The sequence below is a fragment of the Ambystoma mexicanum genome, chromosome 1q (assembly GCF_040938575.1).
Source record: "Ambystoma mexicanum isolate Mex_15411 chromosome 1q, UKY_AmexF1_1, whole genome shotgun sequence".
In the NCBI taxonomy this organism is placed as follows: domain Eukaryota; kingdom Metazoa; phylum Chordata; class Amphibia; order Caudata; family Ambystomatidae; genus Ambystoma; species Ambystoma mexicanum.
In genome coordinates, this window is record NC_090922.1 from 847,786,609 (window position 1) to 847,813,405 (window position 26,797).

General features: G+C 45.5%; 1 protein-coding gene across 1 annotated transcript in view; it reads left to right on the top strand.

The window, feature by feature from the left end:
• Nucleotides 1–26,797, top strand: part of F13B (coagulation factor XIII B chain) — a 265,588-nt gene that overhangs the window by 199,686 nt on the left and 39,105 nt on the right. The window contains exon 9 of the mRNA XM_069642698.1: nucleotides 22,721–22,915. Coding sequence (XP_069498799.1) covers nucleotides 22,721–22,915 — 195 coding nt within the window. The remainder of the gene's footprint in view (nucleotides 1–22,720; nucleotides 22,916–26,797) is intronic.

The window sequence follows — 26,797 nt, forward strand, 5'->3', positions numbered from 1 at the left end:
GTTCTCTGTTGGGCCGTGAATACGGTTCTTCCCGGTGCCACGGTTTCCTTCGTCTGCGATTTCTGACACCTGCACAGCCCCACGGCAGGCTCCAGCTGGTGGTCTCAGCATTGTTCCCAGACCTGACAGTCCACCCTTCTGCGGTCGGGTCACCACCTCAATTTCTTCCTCCTTCTGGCGAGTCAGCTCCCAGCCAGCACCTGGGACGTTGTTGCAGCGTTCCGCTCTTTGTGTCCTCTGCCTGGAGGAATAGCTTCTCTACATCTCTGGTACTCCCGGTTTGAATCTCTCAGGCAAGACTTCACGAAGAGATCTCTCTAGTCTGTTCTTGCTTTCTACTTTATGTTGTTGACTCCACCCTCGCTTAACGCTAACACCATCTTGGAAAGCTCTTTGGCACTCTTCATGCGTCCTGTGAGCTACCTCGTTGCAGTACTTGGCTGGCTTTGGATATCGCTTCTCATGTTCTTATTCATCCCAGCATGTTTTACATTTGTCACAATCATGGCTTTATAATAACACATGGTTACACTATCAATGGTGGGAGAAAGGAGTGACCATGAGGGCAAGGGGTTATGTGACAGGGTTGTAGGGACGCTTTTCCCCAGGTGAACTTCCTTATCCCCCGGAGGGGAGCGTCTCCCTATGAGGTCTTTCTGCATATTACCACCCTTCAGGGGACTATTGGATAGCAGCCTCACCTTCCTAGCCTTATAGGAAAGGACTACCCTCAGAGGAGAAGTGACGAGACCTGGTGAATCAGCACACTGGTACGTTCGGGCCAGTGGTGATGCATCCCACTCTTTGTTTCTATAAGGGAAAGATGTTTGGTCGATTCAAAAACGTATTTCCATTATTCACTTGGTGTGGTGGGTGTGTGGAGCACCTTCGGTCAGCCTGATCATCATGCACATTGTTAATGCCTGATGGCTCAGTGTGGTAAACCGGGTGTAGTATGTGTATCAATGTTAGTTTACTACAATGTTCTCTGAAAGGGGACCCAGATGCCAGTTTAAGATATGCTACTCAGATTACAGCAGAATCATGATGCTCTTGCCCCGAAATGTCAGGATATTAGCATTTATAAATGTCAGGATGGTATGGTCTACAAGTGACAGCAGAATATGCTCCAAATGTCAGTGTAACAGGAGAAATGAGGGGTCAGTCTCGCAACAAAGCATGGTTTCCCGTCTTGTAAAGGTTTCCTCAACACAATAGTCAGTCTTGCCATGGGTCCAGCAAACAGTTCAAATGATTCCAAAAGATGTAATGGTTGCACCACATAATACTCAGAAATCCCCTAAAGTCTTAACAAACTGTACAGAGTGGCAGCAGTCCTCTAGCCATCCCACCAAATAAAAGCAGAGTACACTTGGGCCTATCAACAACTCCCACCTACAAGAATGGAGGTTGCAGCCATATAACAACATTTTTGTTGTTTATTTGCAAACAAACAGGGATTGCACCAGAAAAACAAAGATTTACCCAGAGCTCTCAGCTGCTGAGCGTGTTTGTCACCCACTTTTCTTGCGAGATGAGGACACAAACAGAGGTTCCCTCCTGGAAACCTATCGACTCTGCGGATTGGTAGGTTTGGGCAAGCTACATATAGAAAATAGATATGTTAGTTTAGGGATTGGTTGGCCATGTCCAGTGTCTCCTCCTAGGAGCACCGCTAAGAGCTCCATCTACAGTGTTCCAAATGATATCCCCATAGTGAAGGCAAATTTGGTTTAGACAGAGCGTGTCCCCTACAACCCTGGGAGCCCAGGCAGTTCTCAGACTTCATGTACCTCTTCAAGGTGGTGGGAAGGAACATGGGGGTGTAAAGTGCTCTCTTATGTTGTGATTCTCTGATCACCCAAGCCTGTGAGAGTGCAGTTAGCTAACGAAACATAGGCAACACTTGTATCTTCTTTCCTCTGGTTCTCTGGGAACAGTCTTCTCTGTCTAGGTCATGTGTGTTGAGAACACGAAATGAAGCCTTCTCGTCTGTAATTATGAGGATTTTAACCTGAATTTGTGCAGGTGGCTCACTATATTGGCAGCTGGAATTTTCCTGCTGCACCTTCGTCCTTGGCTGTGTGTCCTGTTTCTGCTCGCATCGAGCAGCGGCAATCATGTCAGCTTGTCTGTGTTTCTCAAACTTGTCTCCTTTCTTGCTGGTTCTGATGGCCTATAACTCCTATATCTTTCCTTATGGCTTCTCCATGTTAGTAACAATGTAAGCATGTGCAAGCTATATATTTATATATATATATATATATATATATATATATATATATATATATATATATATATATATATATATATATATATATATATATATGAATTCTGATGCATCATGCAGTCAATTCAATGCCATCCAAATCATCAATTGGGCATGGACTAAACGGTTGTCAAAGGGAATAGCACCTTTCACCCTTGTGATACATTGGTGACCTTGGTGATGGGCTTAAAAGAGAGGCGCATATGTCATTTCTCTGTCTTCAGGTAGAGAGTTGTGCGAGGGGCATGTGGGTCAGATTTGACATCTTGTCTACAAAACGGAAAAGTCAAAATGCTCTGAAGTTTCTGTATTCCTCACAGAGGGGGCTGTTGCATCTTCCAGGTTCAAAGGGGTGGGGGTCTTCCAGTCCTCCATCCTTAGAAAGGGTTGTAAACACTCTTCTGCAAGTTGACTAATTGTTCTTGTGCATTCAGATGGTGTGCGTTCCTTCTGCTAGCTGCCTTGTCTACAAAACGGAAAAGTCAAAATGCTCTGAAGTTCCTGTATTCCTCACAGAGGGGGCTGTTGCATCTTCCAGGTTCAAAGGGGTGGGGTTCTTCCAGTCCTCCATCCTTAGACAGGGTTGTAAACACTCTTCTGCAAGTTGTCTAATTGTTCTTGTGCATTCAGATGTTGTGCGTTCCTTCTGCTAGCTGCCTCATTCCATTGGCTGTTTTATGGCAGCATTGGTGTCACATGGACTGCAGGGGCTGGCCTGTTGAGTGATTGACCCATCTGCCCAGGGTCATGTGTTGTGTCAGCAGGCTGGCCAAAGGCCATTCAGAAACTGGTGGCCATTTTGGTTTCTTGTTTGGCTTCTATAGTGTTCAGAGCTGCTGTCTAGTTGCCAGCATTACGTGTGCGCTGTATATATAATATTGGTTGCTTTTAAGTTCACCCATGAATTTTCTGATTTTTCGGAAGTTGCATGGACACAAAAAAGACTGGAAAAACATATTCCAGGTCTGCGAATGATGCGAGCATGTAAATGTTTGCATTTGTTTGTGTTCGGTGGCTTGGTGACCCACTAAGGGGTTCTTGGGTGGCACCATATGCCATTCCCAGGACTAATGATCTGGGAACTCGCCACACTAAAGAAGCCCAGGAGTCTGTGGTGTGGCATGCACTTCTTTTTGCAGCTTGGCAGGGCCCTCATTTTGTGTTATGTTATTGTCACACAGCCTTTGACACTAATTAAGGTACTGTGCTGGCAATAAAACCTGCATGGTGATTAGATCATCAAAATCCACTCATCTTTCTTTCAGTATGCCGCTGCCTATATGTGACTGATGAATATTTAATGTCCTTTAATAAAAGGGGATATGTATGAGAAAGTAGAGTGTGCGCCTAGCATTTTAATTAGATCTCGCAAGAGCAAGGGATGAATAGGCATGCATGCTGAATAGCTCTACTCTATAACAGTGTTTGCTGTAATAGTCAAAGTACTGCATTGGTGTAGCATCCACGGTCACTCAGAGATTTCACATCCCTAGAGAGAAGTCAAATCTCAACAACATTATGCAAGATCTCCAGAAAGAGACCAAGAGCACATGACTGATCAACCCCTGACTTGAACCTTTCAAAGGATGACTGATCAATCCCCGACTCGAACCTTTCAGCCAATGGGGTCCTGAGTTAGGCATCCCTGTGCGATTTTCATGAATGCATCCAGTCTCAAACAAGGGTGGTGTTGATAAGGATCTCGATCCCTGTGCCAGTTCCTTAACCATGTGTTCCTAGGAACAGCTTTGAATCCATCACACGTTTAGAGGGAAGAAGTTCTGTTTCTTTGTTAAATCCTTTGTCCCTTTAAAGCTGTTTTGGTATTATTCATTATTTGAGGGGAACAATTTTGTATACCCACTCTTATCAACTGAGCTAATTCCGCACTGCAGATTAAAGGCTCTGTAACCCATTGCTCACCTTTTCAGTCCCTCCTATTTTGGTACCTTGCAGAGGGACCCTTTCTAACCCTGTGACAGTACTGCAGCCTGAGAGATGGGAGGCTCTCTACCAATGGGCTAATTTTAGAGGTTCAAACTGTTTTGATAGGCACTCTGCCACTTGATTAAAAACAACTGATACATTATTTTTTGCGTAGTGCTTCCTGATGATTTCCTCCTGCTTACAAACCCTGTAATAGTAGCTGTTGTTATTAGCCATTGTAATGGTACCCAATTTATATATCTCACACTAGCGAAAGAATCAGATGGCGTTTCTGTGCTTTGAACATGTGTCCTCTTGGTTAAAGACGAATGTGTATGACAAGCAATGAACTTGCCAACCTATCTTATAGACTTAATCTGCTGAAATCATCCTTTTTGCATATGACCAGTCCTATTCTCCTGAGTGAATTCTCAAAGCGCCTCTTTCATACAGGCATATTGCCCAGGATCTGGAGAGAATGCCCAGATCCATTCATTCTGCATATAGAAGATTCTACATCCTTGCATGAACTCATCTTTTCTAGGGTCAACGGTGCCCTGACCATGGGAACCCACCTTTGGTATAGTTGACCTGTTTTCTATCCCTGGGCAAAACCCCGGAACCTGACCTTGCTACAGCTTACATGCTGTCTGTCCTTAGTTTAAGAAAGAGAACATGTTCCTCTGAGTAAAGCGTGCTGTATTACTGGGTGGGTGAATCCAACACACTTTCCTTCCCATGGGTGACTGAATGTATTCCTTCTGTTCTCATTAATCCATTCTTGTTCCCCATGATTATATCATTCTTAATTGCAATATAATTGTGGGCCATTAATCTCAGGAACATGTGGTAGAGATAGGTCTTGAGCTTGCCATAGCCTACCCATTTGAGAACTAGGGGTACTTTGCTGAGGCACTTGAACTGTCTCTGATTACGGTTGGTTGAATAGTATGTTGTTGGAGCACAGCTCAAGTCATTAAGCTTACCACCACACTCTCAGTTGATTCTTCAGAGATTCTTGATTTCTGATTAACTCCTCAGAACCCATCCTTCCTACAAGCAATCAATTTCTCAGTCTCTTGTGGATGCTCCAAACCCATCCCTCCCACAAGTGACTAGATGAGGTATCCGGTCATTGCATCTAAAACAAAGCATCGACAAACCATACCATTGAAAAAAAGCATTACAAAAAACATCTAATGCATTTTTTTCAATGGTAAAGGGTTTAGTTTAGTAGAAATGTGTTTTAAACCATTAAAAAGCGGGGTTAGGGGGAACCCCCCCCCTTCATTCAATGTTCTTTTTTAGATGCTTTGGTGTCAATGGTATGGTTTGTCAATGCTTTGACTGTCGATGCAATCCCTAGGAACTCTAGATGATTATACTGGGAGGTCCCTGGAGCCAATCCTTAATGAAGGGGACTGACTTTCTATCTATTTGCTAATCATCAGAACCTATTCTTCCAGCATTGCCACCTACCTTCTCGGTCATCTGACTCATGAAGCGTGTGTCAGTTGAGGCTTTTGCAACCACTTTCTCTCCTCCTCCTGCACCTTTGGCTGACTCACACCCTGACACAGCCCTCTCTAACCTTCATCTCTCTATCTCTAACACTCTGGATGTCTTTGCCCCTGTCATGAGGATCCGCTTGAAGCCCAAATCCAAGTGTAACCCTTAAACGCAAGTGTAGGGTGGATGAGAGGAAGTGCAGGGCATCAGGAGCAACCCCAGACAAACTGGACTTCTGCCTGCTCCAAAGGCAATACAGACTCTCTGACCTCTCTAAGAAGAGAGCCTACATCCAGACACGTGTCTCTGCGGTTGTATACGAATTGATCGTTTTACAACTGCTCGAATGACAATTGACCTTTTCACAATTGACCAAATTGTGAAGGTCAATTGTACCATAAATTTGGGGGGAACCCCTCCACAACCCCCCACCCAACGCCAGTGTGGTGGTAAGATTATATATATATATATATATATATATATATATATATATATATATATATATATATATATATATATATAAAACCAAACCATTATATATATATATATATTCGGTCAATTGTGAAAAGGTCAATTGTGACCCTCTAAATTCGGTCAATTGTTCATTCGAACAATTGTAAATGACCAATTTGGGTAATACCGTCCCTGCGGCATCTAATTACTCAGCCAAACTTTTCAAAATATGCAAGGAGCTGGCCAATCCTGCTACCTCTCCTGCTCTACCTCTGCATGGACTTGGCCTCTCATTTCACTACTAAAGCTCAGGACATGCTCTCCACCCTCTCTTCCTCTGTCTCATCTTCCTCCTCCTCTACCACTCCCGGCCCTTCTGTGGCTGTCTCTCCTCCTCCTTTCCCCTGTTCACCCCTGTTGATGTTTCTAGACAAGTCCGATCTATGAAAGTATCGTCAAAGCAGGTTCTCCGGGCCCATCCAGCACCATCAAGAACCACATCAACAGCCTTGCTCCAGCCTTGGCCAATTTGTGAAATCACTCCTTTACCACTACAACCTTCCCCTCCCCCTCAAGCACTCCCTTGTACACCCTCTTCTTAAGAAGCCCTCTGCCAATCATTCCTCTCTGGCTACCTATTTCCTGATTTCCATCACTTCTTTCCTGGGCAAACTCCTGAAAAAGCTGCCCATCTCCTGAAAGGGGCCCCTAGGGGTCCCTCATGCTATGGAAACAAGGCAATGACCATACACGAAAAGATGCACCAGACACGAGGTTTCAAATTCCCAATGCTAGGGTTTATTGCAAGCAAAAGATAGTATCAATTGGCCAATTCTGATCTCACGCCCCGCAACGTGAGTTTCCTAGACCTCGAGGGACGCAAGAGAGCGAATTACGTACATCAGTTACATATATACAAAATGCATATCATACAATCAGCAAAGTCATGTTCAACACCCCTCTGTATTAAGTTCCTTTGAACTCGGGATGATGATGGACATATCCGACGAGTATGACGATTATAATGCTTTCGATGTCTATTCTAGTAACAATGTGCAATTTAGAAAGTGCGGAGGCATCTTTTAGAACGCGGTGGTTCAGTTCTTGGAAGCAATCTGTACACGGGGGAAGAGCCACATTCCAAGCTTTGCTATCTATGAGGTACTATTCATGTCCTGGGAGCCGACACGTTCTAAAGGGTTTTGCGAAGGGGGGCCGTAAGAGAAGCATAATTCAAGCCTTTAACTGTATTATTCTAACATATTCTACCATCGTACGAGACTGGCTGGCAGCTGTGAAGTGATTAAATGCCCTGCAGCTTCCTCCCATGGCTACAGAGAGGAAGCGTTAGCATTCCTCTCTGGGCTACTCATGAGGAGTTTCAGCAAACTCTTCAGTCCCGCGACCTTGTCCTTTCATATTCAGACAACAATGTTAACAGTTGAGCAGAGTAAGCAGAATCCGCAAGAATTGCAAGCTGCAAAGCAGTTTTTAGACAGAAAGCAATGAGCAATGGTTAACAAGCAAAATGGCGATTCTTACTGCATTTAAAATGGCCGCTCGTCGGTCAAGCATAGCAGTTCATATTTCTCCAATTCGGTGCATAAGACGGTTGGCCCATGGCCATCAAGTTACGTCTATCATTCAAATGAAGGGTATTCATTTTTCCAGATTGACAAACTCTCCTTTTGGCCGTGTGCCAAATGTCTTATTTATTCATTGTATCCTCCTCTTCTGAGGAGGAGTCTGGTGTATCTGCATCTGAATCATTTCCATCATTAATGTCTATCGCCATGAATTGTTTTACTATTTTTGTTTCCTCAGTGTCTCTGTTATTCCGGCCATGCGTTTGTTTTCCTCTCAACACCATGTGCATACATCCCTTAGTACATCCATCAGTTATTTCAGTGCATATTATTGGTAAGCATTGTATGCAACAGCAGCATGTTATGAATATCCCGAGTACCATCATTAGTATTGAAATTAACTTCCATCCCCAAGACCGCAATAATCCCCATAACCAGGATTCTATCCCCCAACCCCCTGCTTCAGTAGAGAGTGTGGAACTTATGACATGTAATTTCCGGATCGCTTTAAAAATCGTAGGGGAGTAGTCATCTATATACACACAGCATGCAGTTTTTACGAGCTTGCAAACTCCCCCACGATCAACTAATATTATATCGAGAGCCATCCTGTTTTGGAGTGCCATCAGTCTTATTCCTTTTTCTTCTAACGTCATATTCAATAAAATATCCATTGTGGAATCTATTGTTTTTTGTAATATTCCAGACAGTTTTCTTATATTGTAAGAGTTTTCTATTTGGGACAAGAACGGTATAAATGATTTGGCTATATCCATTGCTATCATTCCATCCTCACTACTCCTTTGAGTTCTACCTTTTGTTCATCTGGCTACTTCTGCTGTCTCCAAGAGGAACACTCCTGGAAACAGTAGACCTAGGTAATCTATCTAGTCTTGTTATTTTTTGTGTATTCTTTCTCACGGGTTCTAGTGCAAATACGCGAGCTTTTTGGAATATGGAACAACCCACAGGTCTCATGATTACTTCCTCAAATTCATTCATATCGGTCTCATCTAGCTGACCCGTATTACTCTTGATCCATTTCCCAAAGAACATTGCACTTAACGTTACTTCACAGGAATAAATCAATGACAATGGTTGTGCATACCAGCCTATCCCTTTCCCACCGTGCTGTGGTAAATGGGCGCAAACCCAGCAATCTTTTTTTTTTGACACCGCATGGGTCATGTTCATGATGAGCAAAAATGTATTGTTGCCGTAACCTTCTATATGTCTTTCTTCCACTGGGGGCAAAGTACCAGTGATTACATGAACCGGGCTTTCAGTAGCTGTTTTTGGCAAAAGTGTTTCTAATGGGTGTACGTACTCCAGGAACCATAGTGTAATAGCTGTTATTGTTGGTACTATCATACTTAAGAAACATAGGACCAATGTCCAAATAAGTACCTTATTCCTTTTACCATGCTTTTTCCCTAAATTTACAGTCTCTAAATCTATTATTTTTTAGCAGGGGTCAGGAGGAGGCTGAAACCGGTCTTGACTTGTTCTTCATCGTCCTTCTTCTTGCTGGCGAAGTTCGTCGTGAATGCCTCTTGTTCTTGATGGCAGAAAAGTTCAACGAAAAATGTCACAGTTCAATTCTCCCAGCCTTTTCACAGCCTGGATCATTTATCCACTGCCGAGCAAGATTAGTTGTTCTTTCTCCCACTGCTCAGACGATTTCTGAACAGTTCTTTATTGATAGAGTACCATGTGCATGCAGCTTGTCCCACTCTGGCTTAGGACACATGCACTCTATCAGCCTTAGTACTTATGTGCGTCCAGCTTGTCCTGCTCTGGCTCCTGACACATGTACTTTTATAAGCGCACCGAGGAGCCGTGAGTCTTGAATTGTCCGACTTGCAATTCTCACACTTCTCTCCTCTACGTCCCTGGTTCTCACTCCGTCCGTGAGTAGAACCAAAGGCCAAAAAGAAAAGCACCAAAGATCTGTGGATCACTTTGCCTGTCGAGGCCACAGATTATATCGATTCACTCCTGCTATTGTATGATCCGTGAATAGTGCCCTTGCATTTCCAGTATTAGGCTCAGTGTCAGCCTGTGGCACAATGATGGGCAGCGATGGGCGTCGTGGCAATGATGTAGTTTCTTTCTCTGGCTTTGGTGAATTCGCCAGAACTGGTGGGCGCCAAAGGGGTGCACGTGTTGTTTTTGCTCGTGTTTGCAATGCAGGGTTTGTGTCGTTCGGCAGTGATGTTGTTTTCGCTGAGCAACGTTGGGGCGGTTTTCGCCCTTCCCCCTTACAGGCAGCCTTCTCAGGCTCTGTTTCGAGTTTCACTTCTCGTTTGCGCTTTGTTTCAACTTTCACTTCTCGTTTGTGCTTTGTTTCAACTTTCACTTCTTGCTCAGGCTGATGCTGTGGCACTGGACTGGCAACAGTTTCTTCCGTTTCCGAGACCGTAGTCTTTTTCTCATCATCTGGATCAGGCAAAGATTTCAGTGACGCTGGGAACCTTTTGGCATGGGTAGCATGGATCCATGCCTTGCGTCCGTCCACTCGAATGGCCGTCTGTGTTGCCAAAAGTACTTGATAGGGGCCGCGCCACCTGGGTGCTAATGCTGTCTTCCGTTCAAAGTTTCTGATTAGCACCCAGCTCCCAGGCTCCAGTGAGTGCCCCGGTCCTGTATATCACATCGGCAATGCCTCCTGCACCTGCTGATGAATCAAACGCAACTTTTTTATTAAAAGTCCACAGTAAGTGCTTAACATAGGATGCTCGACCTCACATCATTTTCTGGGCAGCGGTGCGCACGATACGTTTGCTGGTCTCCCCATTATAATCTCATAAGGGGAGAGCCCAGTCTTCGCCTGCACAGACGTGCGCATACACAACAGCGCTAGGGGTAATGCATCCACCCAACTCAACTTGCTCCCAGCGCAAATTTTCGCTATCTTTGACTTCAGGATTCCGTTGTGTCTCTCCACAAGCCCGGCAGAACTGGGATGCCTGGAACTGTGGAATCGCTTCTCTATTTGCAGACCTGTACAGATCTGTAGCACTACTGCGCCCACAAAGTGGGGGCCGTTGTCTGACCACAGGACACGAGGCAACCCAAACCGGGAGAAATACTCCTTCAGCATTACTTGTGCTGTGGACATGGCAGTACAGTCTTTTAAAGGATATGCCTCCACCCACTTGCTGAATGCACAGATTACCACTAACACGTACTTGTAGTTCTGGCACCTTTCCATTTCTATGAAATCAAAATGGACCACCTCAAAGGGCATAGAGGGTGGGCCGAAACTACCTGCTGGAGTCACGGTTCCCTTTCCTACAATGTGTTGCAGGCACGTGATACAATTCTGCAATAGCCTTTCTGCATTCTTTTTTATGTGCTCATTTTTCCATACTGTGGATAAATGCTGTACCATTTTCTTTGCGCAAATGTGGGAAGGGCTATGCGCCATTATAACCATTGCAGTTACGTAACAATTTGGCAACATCCAGTTCTTTGTTTCCTTGTCCACCCAACATCCTTCCAAATCTAACTCAGCAGAGCCCTTAGCCCACCCCTGCATTTCTTTGACTGTTGCAACTCCATCCTCTATCATACAAGGTACTTCCTCAGTCTGTACTGTCATAATTTTATTCCCCAAATCTGTGGCTGTTTGCTTCGCAATCCTGTCTGCAAACGCGTTTCCCTCTCCCACTCTGCATGTTACTTTCTTATGCGCCTCGTACTTTACTATAGCTAGGCGTTTTGGAAATGTGAGCGCAGATAACAATCGCACAATCAAAGGGCCATGCTGAATCCTGGCTCCATGTGATGTCAAGAAACCCCTCTCAGCCCAAAGTCGGCCAAAATTGTGAACCACGCCAAAGGCGTACTGGCTGTCAGTATAAATATTTACGTTCATATTTTCAGAGAGTTCACAGGCTCGGGTCAGTGCTATTATTTCTGCGGCTTGTGCCGAATTGTAGGGGATCTTTCTGCTCTCTACAACTCTCTTTAGGGTAGTAATTGCATATGCAGCCGTCGATGTGCCATCAGGTAATTTAAAACAAGAGCCATCGCAAAATAACTCCCCATCTGGCTCTTTTTGTGGGATGTCGCTCAAATCAATCCTTCCCTTTGTTTCTACTTCAGTGATCATTAAACAATCATGGGGTGGTGATTCGTTGTCACCGATTTCTGCTATGGGCAGTGGCATTAATTCTGCAGGATTCAATGCGCTACACCTCATAATTTGGATGTGGGGTGCAAACAAGATGAGCTCATATCTTGTCAGTCTAGCTGAGGTGAGGCGTTGCGTCTGCGTCCTATTTAATAGAACGTCTATAGCATGTGGCACCATCAGAATTAAAGTGTGCCCCAATACCATTGCTTCCGTTTGTTTCACTGACGCAGCAGCCGCTGCGACGGATCGCAAACATCGTGGTAGTGCGCGTGCTACAGGGTCCAACGCGCAAGAAAAATAGCCGCACGGCCTATTTCTTCCACCTTGTTCCTGTGTCAAAACCGCCAATGCACATCCTTCACTCTCACTCACAAATAGTCTGAAGATCTTTTTATAGTTGGGAGTGCCTAAAACTGGCGCAACACACAATGCAACTTTCAATTGCTCAAATGCTTTCTGACATTCCTCATCCCACTGCAAAGGCTACTCTGCATCCTTTTTAGTCAATTTTATCATCGGCTTCACAATCAACGCAAAATTACTGATCCACTGCCGACAATAAGAGGCCATGCCTATAACAGCTCTCACTCCTTTTTGAGTTTTTGGAATAGGCATACTAGAAATACTTTTTATGCGTTCTGGTGTTAATCTTCTCCCTTCTTTCGAAAGTAAGTATCCCAAATAAGACACCTCCTTTTGATTATACTAGAATTTCTTCAAACTTGCCTTATGACCATGGGTCGCTAAATGTGTCAAGAGTAATAGAGTACTTTCTTTGCAGATCTCTTTCGTGTCAGCAGCTAGTAACAAGTCATCTATTTACTGCAAGAGTACGCAACCTTCGGGTAGTTCTAGCATGTCTAGCTGCTCTTTTAGCGCTCTGCTGTAAATGCTCGGGCTTTCTGTATATCCTTGCGGAATGCGTGTGAATGTGAATGATCGACCTCCTAGAGTGAACGCGAACAGATATCTACTGCTTTTATCCACTGGGATGCTAAAGAATGCGTTCTTCAAATCAACTACACTAAAGTATTCTGCAGTGGCCGGTATCACTGTCAGTATTGTTGTGACATCTGGGACCAAAGGGAATTGTGGGTCTACCACTTTGTTTAATGCGTGCAGATCAATTATGAAACAATAGGGTACTTCATTGCCTCCTTTCTTGTAAACTCGAAGAATCTGGCTGTTGCACGTGCTTACTGCAATTTCCTCAACCACCCCCAATCTCACCAGGTCAGTAACAATGCTTTTCAATTCCTTCTCACCTTCGACAGAAATTTTATACTGGGGAATTCGTGGTAGTGTTACACCTTCTTTCAAAGTTATTTTTGCTGGCTCTGTGTTCAAGCATCCTACATCATTATCATGCATTGCCCACAGACAGGTTGGTACTCCACTTAACTCTTCTGGCAACTCTTTTGGAATGAATTCCGTCACCGGTGCATCGTGAGGCCACATCATGAGGAACACCCCGTCTGCCGTACAATGTATGACTGTCCCCAATTTTCTCAACAAATTTAATCCTAGCAAGTTCTCTCCACAATTCTCTGTCAAAAGAAATGGACACTGCTCCATAAATGGTCCTATTGTAATTGGGACAGCTTCGGACATGGGGTTAATTACTGGTGTACCTGCAAACCCTACAGAAACATTCTTCTGCCCCGACAGTGGTATCTCCGGAGCCAAGTGGTGGTCTATCGAACACTTCTGTGCCCCTGTATCTACAAGGAAACGGTGCTCCTTATTCCTGACTCTCATTTCTACGTAGGGTCCTCTCTGATTCATGGGAATAGACACTGGTTCCGACCCCTGTCGTGGGCTGTCCTATCGCGAAAATAACACATCGTCTGATGTGTAGTCACCGCTACTGCTATAATATGTGTTTGGTTGTGTATCAAAAATATTCCCATTTCCCCCTCGATGTCCTCCACTCTGATCATTTCTCTGTTGGCCCTGCCCGCCCTGATTTTGGTTCGAAACACTTTGGTTCAATGTCTGGTTCTGTTGTGCTTTGTTTTGGCCATATGATTGGGTTTGAGTACCTCCATTGGTATATCCCTGCTGCTGCTGCATGTTACTTCTGCTTGGGCTGTTCGACTCCTGATGTCCTCTATGAGGCCTTCTCTGACCAAACCCACCTCTATTCTGTAGGTGCGGGCATTGCGCTCGCCAGTGTCCTTCCCCCTTACAGTACGCACATTGATTTAATCCCAATGACACCCCATGAATATTATTCAAATTTCCCCGGCCTTGTGCATTACCTCTACCACTATTGTATCCAATGACCTGCTGCAGTAACACCCCTACTATCGTTTGCATCGCTTCCTTTCTCATCTCCAATGGGTACCCATTACATATCTCACTTCTTTTACTGACGTTCTTTTGTTCGACATCCATCGCATTGTTTCCCCTACCCATACCTGCAATCTTTGTTTATCGCCTATCTGTCCCGGTACCGGCAAATGCTTTGTACCACCTGGAAAAACTCTCGGCCATGATTTTTTTATACTCAACCTTGACGCCTCCTGCCTACCTTTCTTAATAAACTCTCTACTATACTCAGGTGTAGCAAACATCTCAGCATATCTGTCTTCCATTTCATTTTTCACTTCAATCAGTTTGTGCACATGTTTTCTTACATCCTCATCTCTTTGCTCACTGCGTGCTAACTTATTCAAATCTAACAACCGCTGTGGCGGTAAATTCCCAAGTATCTTTTTCCATTCTCCCACCAGAATTTCCCCCATGCATTCCAACACTACCTGTCTCTCGTCTCTTCTTCGGTACCCATACAATGGGGCCAATGCTGCCGTCTCATCATTTCCTTCTATGTACATTTCTTCCTCTTGCCGTAATTCAATCTTTCTCTCTTTGCTGATCGCGCTTCGAGTTACCCGTCCAAATACTGTTCCTTCAGCCCCGCCTCTCGCCTCCCCAGTCTCAATCGCGACTTCTGGAGGGGCGGATGGTGCTGAATCTGTCTCTAGAGCGGGAGGTGCGGATGGGACAAGTGACACAGGTGGCATCTGTGAAGGGCCTTGCTGGGTGCTGGGAAATTGTGTGTCCGCGGTCTGCGCTTGTGGGAGTGATCGTGCTGTGGGCGGGGCTTGGGTTAACGCTTGCGTGAGGGGAAGTGCTCGGGCTGCGGGAGGGGGTACGAGAGCTATTGGTTGGGCCTGTGCAGTCACTGCTGGCGTGTTTGGTTTCGATTCTGGTTTTGGGCCTCGACCAGTGTTAGTTAACAAATGTTCCATTATTTCATCTGCTATGTGTAGTTCCCGCTGCGGGTATATTCTGTCTATGTTCATCTGGTCCCGTCTCCCTTCCCGTCTTAGACTCTCAGTCCACTCCTCCTCTTCCTTCTCTTCTGCTATCTCAAGCTTTGTTTTATGCCTACACGCATGCTTCTCTCTACTCCTTAGTCGGAGCATCGCTTCCCTCCTCCAATCTTCGGTCTCAAAAGCTGCAGGACGCGCTTTCTTTCTAATCAGCACCCTCTCTAGGTTATCTATCCTCCCCATCTCAAAATTACCATTAATCGGCCACTGATGGTCGGGTTGCTTTCTAGTTTGCCTATGCCAAATTTCACAAAATATTATCGCACCCACACCATATTTCGCATACATATCATAAGCCGGCGTTCCCCCAGGCGGTGCACTTTGGCCATATTCCAAGGACTGTCTAACACAGCTGAAAAGCCCCGCTAAAGTGGACAGTACTCCAGGCATGTTTCTTTAACCTTCCCCTTTGGTTAGCCACTTTTACCTGGACGTTTGAGTTTGCAAAATCAACACTCTACCAAAAATCAGGTTTCTCTTTGAATCAGGGAATGACTCACCTGATAAAACAAGTCGCCTGTTCTAACGCAACCTCTCCCCACATTGTGTCTGCGCTTCTCTGGCTTCTGTCTCGTCTCGGGACCCTCGCCTCCTTTGCACTCTGGCCCGGTACGTCGATGAGGGATCAGATGTGTGCAGATATGCGGAAGGAATCTCTCCTCTCTTCTACAGGGCACCCCATACACTTCTTGATCCCGGCTCGACCGTCCTGTCTTCGCCGTTCTTCCGCCTTTACTCCGTTACAACGTATACGATGGGGCAAGTGGGGGAGGGTCCCTATTCAGGTGCCATCTTGAAAGGGGCCCCTAGAGGTCCCTCGTGCTATGGAAACAAGGCAATCACCATACACGAAAAGATGCGCCAGACACGAGGTTTCAAATTCCCAATGCTAGGGTTTATTGCAAGCAAAAGATAGTATCAATTGGCCAATTCTGATCTCACGGCCCGCGACGTGAGTTTCCTAGACCTCGAGGGACGCAAGAGAGCGAATTACGTACATCAGTTACATATATACAAAATGCATATCATAGAATCAGCAAAGTCATGTTCAACACCCCTCTGTATTAAGTTCCTTTGAACTCGGGATGACGATGGACATATCCGACGAGTATGACGATTATAATGCTTTCGATGTCTATTCTAGTAACAATGTGCAATTTAGAAAGTGCGGAGGCATCTTTTAGAACACGGTGGTTCTGTTCTTGGAAGCAATCTGTACACGGGGGAAGAGCCACATTCCAAGCTTTGCTATCTATGAGGTACTATTCGTGTGCTGGGAGCCGACACGTTCTAAAGGGTTTTGCGAAGGGCGGCCGTAAGAGAAGCATAATTCAAGCCTTTAACTGTATTATTCTAACATATTCTACCATCGTACGAGACTGGCTGGCAGCTGTGAAGTGATTAAATGCCCTGCAGCCTCCTCCCAAGGCTACAGAGAGGGAGCGTGGGCATTCCTCTCTGGGCTACTCATGAGGAGTTTCAGCAAACTCTTCAGTCCCGCGACCTTGTCCTTTCATATTCAGACAACAATGTTAACATTTGAGCAGAGTAAGCAGAATCCGCAAGAATTGCAAGCTGCAAAGCAGTTTTTAGACAGAAAGCAATGAGCAATGGTTAACAAGCAAAATGGCGATTCTTACTACATTTAAAATGGCCGCTCATCTGTCAAGCATAGCAGTTCATATTTCTCCAATATAAGACGGTTGGCCCACGGCCATCAAGTTACGTCTATCATTCAAATGAAGGGTATTAATTTTTCCAGATTGACACTCCATGCCCACAAGTCTGGCTTCAGAGCTGCCGAAGAAAGGAAACTGCTCTCCTGAACACCTGTGAAGACCTGCTCTCCAATCTTAACTCTAATCTTTCTTCTGTAGTCATTCTCCACAATCTATCCTCTGCTTTTGATTTGTTCAACCATGCCATCTTGCTCAGTCGCCTCCATGATAACATGGGTATCACTGATCAGGCTCTGGCTTGGTTGACCTCCTTTCTCACTGACCGACCCTCTGCGTCCAACTGGGGTCTTTGCTCTTTTCTATCTGTCTCTATACGTGTGGTGTTCCTGAGAGGTCTAACCTTTCTCGCGGACTTTTCAACCACTACTTGTCACCTCTTGCCCACTGCATCGCTACTTTCTGCTCCAATTTTCAGTGTTATGTGGATGGCACACAGCTCCCTTTCAGGCTGCCCTCAGCAACCTCTGCTCCTTCTCTCATACCAGACTGTCTGGCCACATTTCAGGAATGGTGTGCTGCCAATGCCTTAATGGCAGTAATCCAGAGCTTCTCCTCATCAGTCACCTGCTCCCTCCTTTCCTCTCTCTCTCTGGCCACCCACTCTCACCCCTCTTCCTGCCCCCTCCTGTGAGGCTAAGAACCTTGGTGTCATCTTCGCCTCCACCATCTCCTTCTCTCCTCACATCTCTGACGTCTCTAAGCTCACTGTCTCCAGAGCTCTGGTCCTCTCTTGGCTGAACTACTGCAAGAGCCTCTTTCTAAATCTGCCTGCCTGTACTATTTGACCTTAACAACTTATCCAGAACAGGACTGCGAGACTTACCCTTGGCCTCAAACCCAGGGATCGTATCTCTCCAGCTCTGAAATCTCCCCATTGGCTCCCTGTGCCTGCAAGGATCAATTTCAAGGCCCTTTGCATCATCCACAAGGGTTTGTGGGGCCTGGGACTGCACTATGTTCAACTTTCTCTTCCTAATCATCTTCCTTCTCGAGCTCTCGGCTCATCCACCTACAACTCTCTGAATGTCAGACGCTTCTCCAAGCAGAGAGTGGGGGGGCAGATCTCTCTCCTCGGCTGGGGCCTCCCTCTGGAACAGCCTCCCTGCCCCTCTCTTGAGCAGAACCCCCTCCGGTTCCAGAACCAACTCAATGCCATCATTTTTGCTTACGCTTTCTCTCTTCAACCCCCCTGCTGATGTCCCTGACTGCTCTGCGTGCTTGTCACCTGGCTACCCTCTGAAATCGGGCCCAGGCTCCTGCATGTCCAGTTGCCCTTGCACTGCCTTTGGGCTCCCCTACACTTAAAGGTCTGTACCTGCAACCCTACAGTCCCTTCTCACTTCCCTTTTGAACCACACGCTGGCTGCACTTATTGCGTTACCTGCACTTCTCCCCTCGCCCCTGCACTTCTCCCCTCCCTCTCCCCGCACTTGTACAATTTGAAAGTCACAAGGCCTAGTAAGATTGTTGTTTTTGTCCTCCCTTTGTTTCCCATCATTGCCTTGTCCACCAAGAAACACTTGTGTACAGGTGCATTATAAATGTTGTATCAAATCATTATCATATCATAGTAGAGCAATGAATGTGTATTTGCATAGCTCTTAGAGGCACAGTTTCACATTCTAATTATTTCTACATGCAGCAGGGTCTTTGTTCATTTGTGATTATCCCAAACCTTTCCTTCCCATACCTAATAGGCCCTTTGTCCTTGAGTGAATCCCCAGAATCCCTACCTACCACAAAGAAAAAAGTAGTTTTTGCTCCTGAGCAAATTCCCAGAATCCATGTTTCCTACTGGGGACCAGGGGTGTTGCTGCGTTTGGAAGAGATCCAGGGCTACACTCATTTTGGGACTGTCGGGACCCGGGGCTAGCAGGCCTTTTGGTTGTACCCCCTGAGCTTTTATCTGGGGCTACAACCACGAGACCTGGGCTATAGCCACATTAGCTCCCCCCACTAAAAACGCATCTGCTGGGGACAGAGTCTCTTTCCCTCTGTGAATATGAAGGGCCATCCACCCTGCAGGGACATGGCAACTAACCTGAACCCATTATTTCAATGGGCAAATGTGTGTTACCCTTCCTTGCTATGAGTGAGACAATTCCCAGAATCTAACATTTGGAATGTAGTGTTTTGTTCCTGGGGCCAGTTGAAATTCTCTATCCAAAGGCAGACTCCTGGAGTCCATCCAGCTTTTGGTGGACAGTTAATGATGAAACCACTTAGCATATCCGTTCCACAGATACAAGCTAATCTTAAAAAGTCATCTTTGCTAAGTGAAGGAAGTGGTCATTGATCATTCAAACCATCCTTCCGACAGGCCACAGGTCCTTCGTTCCTTCCTGCACGCTGCAACGGCATTGTCCCTGTATGCAGCTAACTTTGAAACAGTGACTACGCAGTAATTTGGTGAACCACTGCTGCTAAACCACTCCAGTGCTGCAATCCTAAATGTGCGTCTTGCTATATTGGTCCCCCCAACAGTTCAACAGTGGTTGTTTGCATGTTCCGAGGCTCTTTACCGCACATCATTCCTTGCACAAGGCCGCTCTTTCTGGTGTCTTTACTTGATTGCAAGGCCTAGGGGACAGACCGATGTATCTGTCATCAACTCTGAGGAAGGATTCCGGCAAGGAACAGACAGATTCAGGGACCTGCTGTCTGTGACCCATTGTCCCACCGTGGAGCAGCTTTTGCCCACAGCTTGAGGAGCAGAGATGATAGACCAAGGCAGGAAGGGCTGGCACAAAAGTTAGTTTTACAACCCTGAACAAAAAGAATCACGGGAAGGACATACTTCAAGTCATAAGAAGGAATTTTGTAGAGAGAATCGTAGCACTCTGCATTTTCAAGTCTATGGTGTGGTGTGATCAAGATTACCATCTCCATGGTTACAGATATGGGGTGGGGTAGGAATGCATTTCATAAACCTAGAAAGGGGGGGCTTTCAACAAACAGGTGACGTTTTACACTTTTCTCTGGAGAGAACGAATCTGAAGACCACTCTGTGAAGGCTGCAGATGCTTACTGAGTGTACTGTACTCTGTGGCTAGTTACACTTTTTCACTTTTTTCCTGGCATGTGGTTGTTTCCCAGTCAGGAGGCAAGCCCTAACTCAACTGAAATACTGAGCATGTAACACCCGTCTTCGCCATTCTAACCCGACAGCCGGTTAGCTTCCACATCTGAGGAGACCATGGTGAGTGCTGGCTGGCCCCTGACCCCCGTAGCCATGCTTCCCGAATTCGTTTTGGTTTTTAAAATGCCTCCGTTGCGCTGCGTGCACTTTTCTTGCTCTCTCCTGTCTGCTTCCTCATCCCACCTGGATCCCACCCCCAGTCCTGGCTCCCAGACGACCTGATTGGCCGTAGCTCCTCCACCATTCAGCAGGCCATAGACCTGGTCTCTGGCTTGCACACGATGCCATTCCCCATGTGAGGAGACCATGGTGAGTGCTGGCTGGCCCCTGACCCCTGTAGCCATGCTTCCTGAATTTGTTTCGGTTTTTAAAATACCTCCATTACGCTGCATGCACTTTTCTTGCTCTTCCCTGCCTGCTTCCTCATCCCGTCTGGATCCCAACCCCTTGGCCGGTATGCCTGCTTCTTCCGCTGCATCTCCTTCCTGGTTCCGGCTCTGCCTCCTGCCTCCCACCCCCGCGCACCGCCTCTGAATGGCTGGCACACCTGTTCAGAAATGACCCTCCCAGGGCAGCCCCCTACCCGGTAGCCTCTCTGGCTAAAGGCCCCGAGGCAAAGGGCGGCTCCTACAATGGCGGCTCCAAACAGTGTATGCAGGTGTCAGCAGGGGAGGCCAGCAGTCAACAGACACCAACACAAACTGTAAGTGTGGCATGGGTGGGGTGTAGAGCAATTACTCTACTCCAGTAAGCCCCCGCCACTCTACCTTACCTTTCCATAACGTAGACTGCCATAGACTTACACCATGCACACTTAGAGAGATGTGTTACATCCAGCCTAATCTATTCATGGCTGGACTATAAATGTTGCATTTCATTACACACTAACTTACTTGCCAATGTTAACTAGTGCCACACCTAGAGAGAACTGTGAAGATTGGCCTGCATCACACCTAGATAGGACTGTGAATGTTAACATGTGCCACACCTAGATGGAATTCTTAACTTTAGCCTGCGTTGCATCTATATAGGATTGTGAATGTAAACATGTGCCACACCTATATGGAATTCTTAACTTTAGCCTGCGTCGCATCTAGATCGGATTGTGAATATTAGCATGTGCCACACTTAGATGGACTTAAATGTAATGCTTAACCTTAGGTTACGTCACATCTAAATAGGATTGTGAATATTAGCATGTGCCACACTTAGATGGACTTAGATGTAATGCTTAACCTTAGGTTACGTCACATCTAAATAGGATTGTGAATGTTAGCATGTGCCACACTTAGATGGACTTAGAAAGAATGCTTAACTTTAGCCTGTGTCACATCTAGATAGGATTATGAATGTTAGTGAATGCCACATTTAGATGGAATTCTTAACTTTAGCCTGCGTCACATCTAGACAAAAATATGAATGTTAGCATGCACCAAACTTAGATGGAATTCTTAAGTTTAGCCTGCGTCACACCTAGATAGGATTGTGAATGTTAGCATATGCCACACTTAGATGGAATTCTTAACTTTAGCCTGCGTCGCATCTAGTTGGGATTGTGAATGTTAGCATATGCCACACTTAGATGGAATTCTTAACTTTAGCCTGCGTCGCATCTAGATGGGATTGTGAATGTTAGCATGCACCAAACTTAGATGGAATTCTTAAGTTTAGCCTGCGTCTCACCTAGATAGGATTGTGAATGTTTGCATGTGCCACATTTAGATGGAATTCTTAACTTTAGCCTGCATCGCATCTAGATGGGATTGTGAATGTTAGCATGCACCAAACTTAGATGGAATTCTTAAGTTTAGCATGCGTCTCACCTAGATAGGATTGTGAATGTTTGCATGTGCCACATTTAGATGGAATTCTTAACTTTAGCCTGCATCGCATCTAGATGGGATTGTGAATGTTAGCATGTGCCACACTTAAATGAAACTGTGAATGTTACCAAGTGCCGTAAAACACGCCAAGCCCAGCCAACTGACCCACCGGGCTGAGGCTGCCAACAGCATATCACTGCTCTCTTGCACTTTTCCAGCTTATTCCCTCTAACTCACCCCCCTCCTCTTTTTCAGAGCTGCCAGAGCGCCAGGGGACCACTCCGGTGGTGATAGTGCGCGGTACAAATATCCTTTAATATTAACATTAACAAACATGCAGTTCAGTGTTGCTGCCCAGGCCTAGCTTTGCGTATCGCGCACTGCAGCAACGGTCGCTGGTCTCTTCCAGCACGCCCTTACAACGCCTTGCGTACGACAGAAGAGGAGAATGCAAAAAAGCACGTTTTCTGCTTCACATTTTTATGATCTAAATACGTAAAGACGTGATATGTTTTCGTATAGATTCGTTTCCCCCTACTTCTAAACCGGCTTGATTATTATTTTAAAATGAGTGACTGCAGAGTCATTTAATGATTGGCTATTTTTAGATATGGCCATACTTTGGAAACAGACTATTTGTCTGAGTGAACTCGATTAGACAACTCTGTATCTAACCAAGCACTGATAGGGTGGGATGAAGCACCTGGGATACCAGCACTTACAACCTTGGATGGGAATTTTGTGTGTTTGAACTTGAAACAGTTTGTGTTTTTCACATGCATTCTTGTCCTTTTCAGAACCGTGCACGATCGATTCAAATGAAATGCGAAGCAACAATGTAGAACTGCTGTGGAATTCCAAAGCAAATGTGCATTCCCTACACGGCGACATTATAGAATTCACATGCAACCAAGGATTCATTTTGTCACAGTACGACCTGAAAGCCCAGTGTGTGAATGGAAAACTGACATATCCACAATGCATCAAAAAAGGTACTGTGCAAAACTGTTTACAGTATGTTTTTAATGTATTCATTTTGCATTCTTTACACCATTGAACGTTTTAGAAAATGTGTGTCTTTTTGTGTTAATCTGAACCTGAATAATTATACAATGTATGCAAGTCTCAATTTTAGATGGCCAATTGCCGGTGCTAAAATTGAGAAATGTTATTGGGAGCTGGGATTACTTTTGTAATTCAGGGATGTGCGGACGAAAATGCTAATCTGTCCAATGCTAATATTTTCACACAACTGACTGCCAGTGCCGTACTGGCTGGTGGCAGGTAACAGTCAGGATATAGGTTGCATACTATGGGTTGCTCTGTAGAGAGCCCAAATAATAACTAGTATGGCGTACTAAGGCCCAATCTGGTCACCCGTGTGTTGGTTAGTGTGAAATGTATGATGACATTCAGGTGGCTTCCCTTACATGATCTGATTGTTGCCAGGTAGGTACGGACACCAGCCCTGCAGGGGAAATGTTCTGGATCTTTGTCTGGGCATATTCTGACTGGAGCTTGTGGCTGGGTCAGATCAGAATCTGACAGGATGAGAGTAGTATGAATGGATGCCTGGGGCTCACACATACCAACATGAGCAGAGCCCTGAGCTTTGAATGTGGCAGTCAACAGTGATTGGGTGGCCACCAGAATATCTGAATTGATGCAGCCCCTTGGATTGGAGATTGCACCCCCCATCACCATAAAACCGAATTTCCCCGAAAGAGAGTCCACACCATCACTTTGTTTATTTCAGGATTGAGACCCTGAAGTGAAGCATGAAGTGGGCACCTCAAAAGGACTGCGGTGAAGCTCTGCCTGATTTACAGCCCATGGATGGCCAGCGTTGGCAGAGACTCCTGCCGGTGTCTGTGGCTTCCATTCCTCTGCACCAGACACGGACACTGCAATGGTGACTTCTTCCTAGACTCAGTAGGACCAAGTCATCTACTCTACTGACTGGTTGCCAGTCATAGGGTCGAAAACAAAAGGATCGAAGGGTCAAAGGATCGACACAAAAGGAACGACGTGTCAAAGGATCGAATTTCTTTTTTCTTTTTTTTTCCACTTTTTTCTTTTTTTGGGGGGGGGTCCCCCCACTCATCCCCCGCTTTTATGGTAAAAACCACGTTTTTTCCCTAAACGAAAACCTCAAAAAAATATATAATTAAAAAAAAAATGTGATCCTTTGACTCGTCGATCCTTTTGTGTCGATCCTTTGACCCGTCAATCATTTGAATGCGATCCTTTGACCGACACCCTACTGACTCCCTGCCATCAGGTGGCATGCAGTTTGTGGCCCAGCTTGAAATTTGGAACACTGCTGCTAGGGCACGCCTATTACTCTTATTCTCAGGTTGTAAATTAATTAACAGATTTGTTACCCTCAACATTTGCTTTGGGTTAACCATTATGGGTCTGTGAAGGCACTGACAAGCTTCTTTGGGACACAACATGCTTTACTAAAAATGAAGTTTATGCAGAAGACCATTGGACCTCATTACGGGTCCGGCGGTAACCCTGCTGGTGCTACTGGTGGGTTGCCGCCGGACCCGTAAATATTTCCCGGCGCCTCACTTTCCAGTGGCCGGAAAGTCAGGAGCCAGTATATTTGTTAACCCCATTCCCATAGAGTCCCATAGGACTCTATAGGGAGTGGGGACAGGGAAGCACCAGCACCGTTGGTAATGGTGCCGGTTCTTCCGTGAAGGGTTTGCCTATCATGACCGCTGCGCCCGGCAGGGTCAGACCTGTCGTGTACAGCGGCTCTGGCAGGCAAACACGTAGTTTGCCGGACCGGCAACAATGTAATGAGGCCCAATATCCATTAACCAATAATTAGATGATTAATAAACAGCAGAGAGGAATTTTGAGATCCAGCATAAAGTCAAATTAACTGACAACCTGAGAATAACAGTGAGAGGGGTGACTACTGACGACAACATCAGTGACTCTCTTAGGACATAGTCAATCAAACCTGACAATTACGGATTATTATTATTATTACGGTATTTATTGAGCGCAGGTGTAGCTTTGGGAAGCATGGCAGCACGTTACAATCATAGGGGGAAGAGCAATGTTAGGGAGCAGAGAAACAAGAGAATGGGAGTATAGCAACAGGGGAGGGAGGGCAATTGTCAGCAATGGATCTACAAGTAGCCAGGGGAGGAAACAGTGGAATCAGATCACCCAGTCTCAGGTCAGGTATGGCGAGGAGTGTACGATGTATGTACCTAGGCATTAGGGAGGATCCATTCCATGAAGAGGCGGGTCTTGTGCCCCTTCCTGAACTGTAGAAGCAAGGGCCTGAGTCAGATGTTGATGGGGAGGAGGTTCCAGAATCTTGGGGGGTAGACTGAGAAGGCCTGTCTTCTGTTTTCTTCCTTCTTGCATTGGCAGAGTTCAAGTCTGCATGTGTCCTTCTGAGGGATCATAGGCCTCTGGAGATGCTGAGTTTCTCAGTAAGGTAGCTTGGGAACTTCAGTGTGACAGCCTTGTACATGATCTAGCAGGATTTGAAGATGATACGGGCTTGCAGCAGAAGCCAGTGCAGTTCAATGAGGGTTGGGGTGATGTGGTTGAATTTGCTGAATCCTTTAATAAATTGTGCTGCAGCATCCCAGGGTAGTCGTCGGAAGCCCATCCAAAAGGGCATTACCACCATCCAGGTGGAAGAGTGCCAAGGCATCGACAGCAGATCTGAAGTTGTTTTCTGGGATGAAGACTTGATTTTCCGCAGGAGAGAAAGTAGGTACCAATCTGTTTGTGCCTTTCTTGCTATGTGCTGTTTGAAGGGGAGGTGTCTGTCGAAGTAAAATCCAAGGGAGTTGGCACAAGTGGCCAGCGGAGTTGTGGAGCCCACAAGGTGCATAGAAAATAGAAAGGTCTGGATGTCTGGGTATTCAGTGTTTTTGGTCAGCAGCAAGATTTCAGTCTTGGCGTGGCTGAGTTTCAGGTAGGCACTGGACATCCCTGTTTGGATCAATGGGAGGTAGGGCTTGAGCCTGTGGATGTGTTCAATGGAGAATATCTTGTAGATATCTTGTAGATATGTAGAGATGTTTGTCATCTGTGTATTGGTGAATGTGGATGTTGTGTGGAGCAAGGAGGGTTCCTAGCAGTTCCATGTAAAGGTTGGAGATCACAGGGGAGAGGATGGATCCTTAAGGCACTTCACAGGATATGGGTAGAGGTGTCGATCTGGACAAATCCATTCATACAAACAGGTGTTGATTAGCAAGGAACGATAAGAACAAGCTGAGGGTTATCTCAATGATCCCAGGCAGTGATGAAGATCGTCTGTTAGTGTCTGGTGGTCTACTGTGTTAAATGCTGCTGAGAGGTCAAGGAGAACCAGGAGGAAGGATAACCATCATCAAGGATTTTAAGGGCATCGTCAATCACCTTGATGGTAGCTTATGTGTTTGCAGTTTTGCTACTTTGTGCATTAGCAACTAAAAACTGCACATGCACACCCTTTCGAGGGTAAGTTAATTTAAACAACATATGCAGACTAGAACATTATTTCTAAGACATTGGAGCAGCTCAGAATTAAGTGAAACACAGGTTGTCGAGAGTTTAAAACATTCTCAGTGTAGGTCTATTTATACCAAATAATTTACTTCCAGAGTAAAGCATTTGTTGAACGTCTACATTTATACCTTTTGTGTATTGTATATGTCACATACAACAAGAATAATATTTTGTTAAATGTCAAGAGAACTCTTTCTCATATTAAAGGGTGTATTTACTAAGCAATAATGTAGTGGGATAAGCATAGTGTATCACACAAAAACTTTTGACACATCTGTGTCTAGTTGGTTTTGGAATATAAGTTATGAAGATACATGTGTTACATTTAAATCCAATTCCTT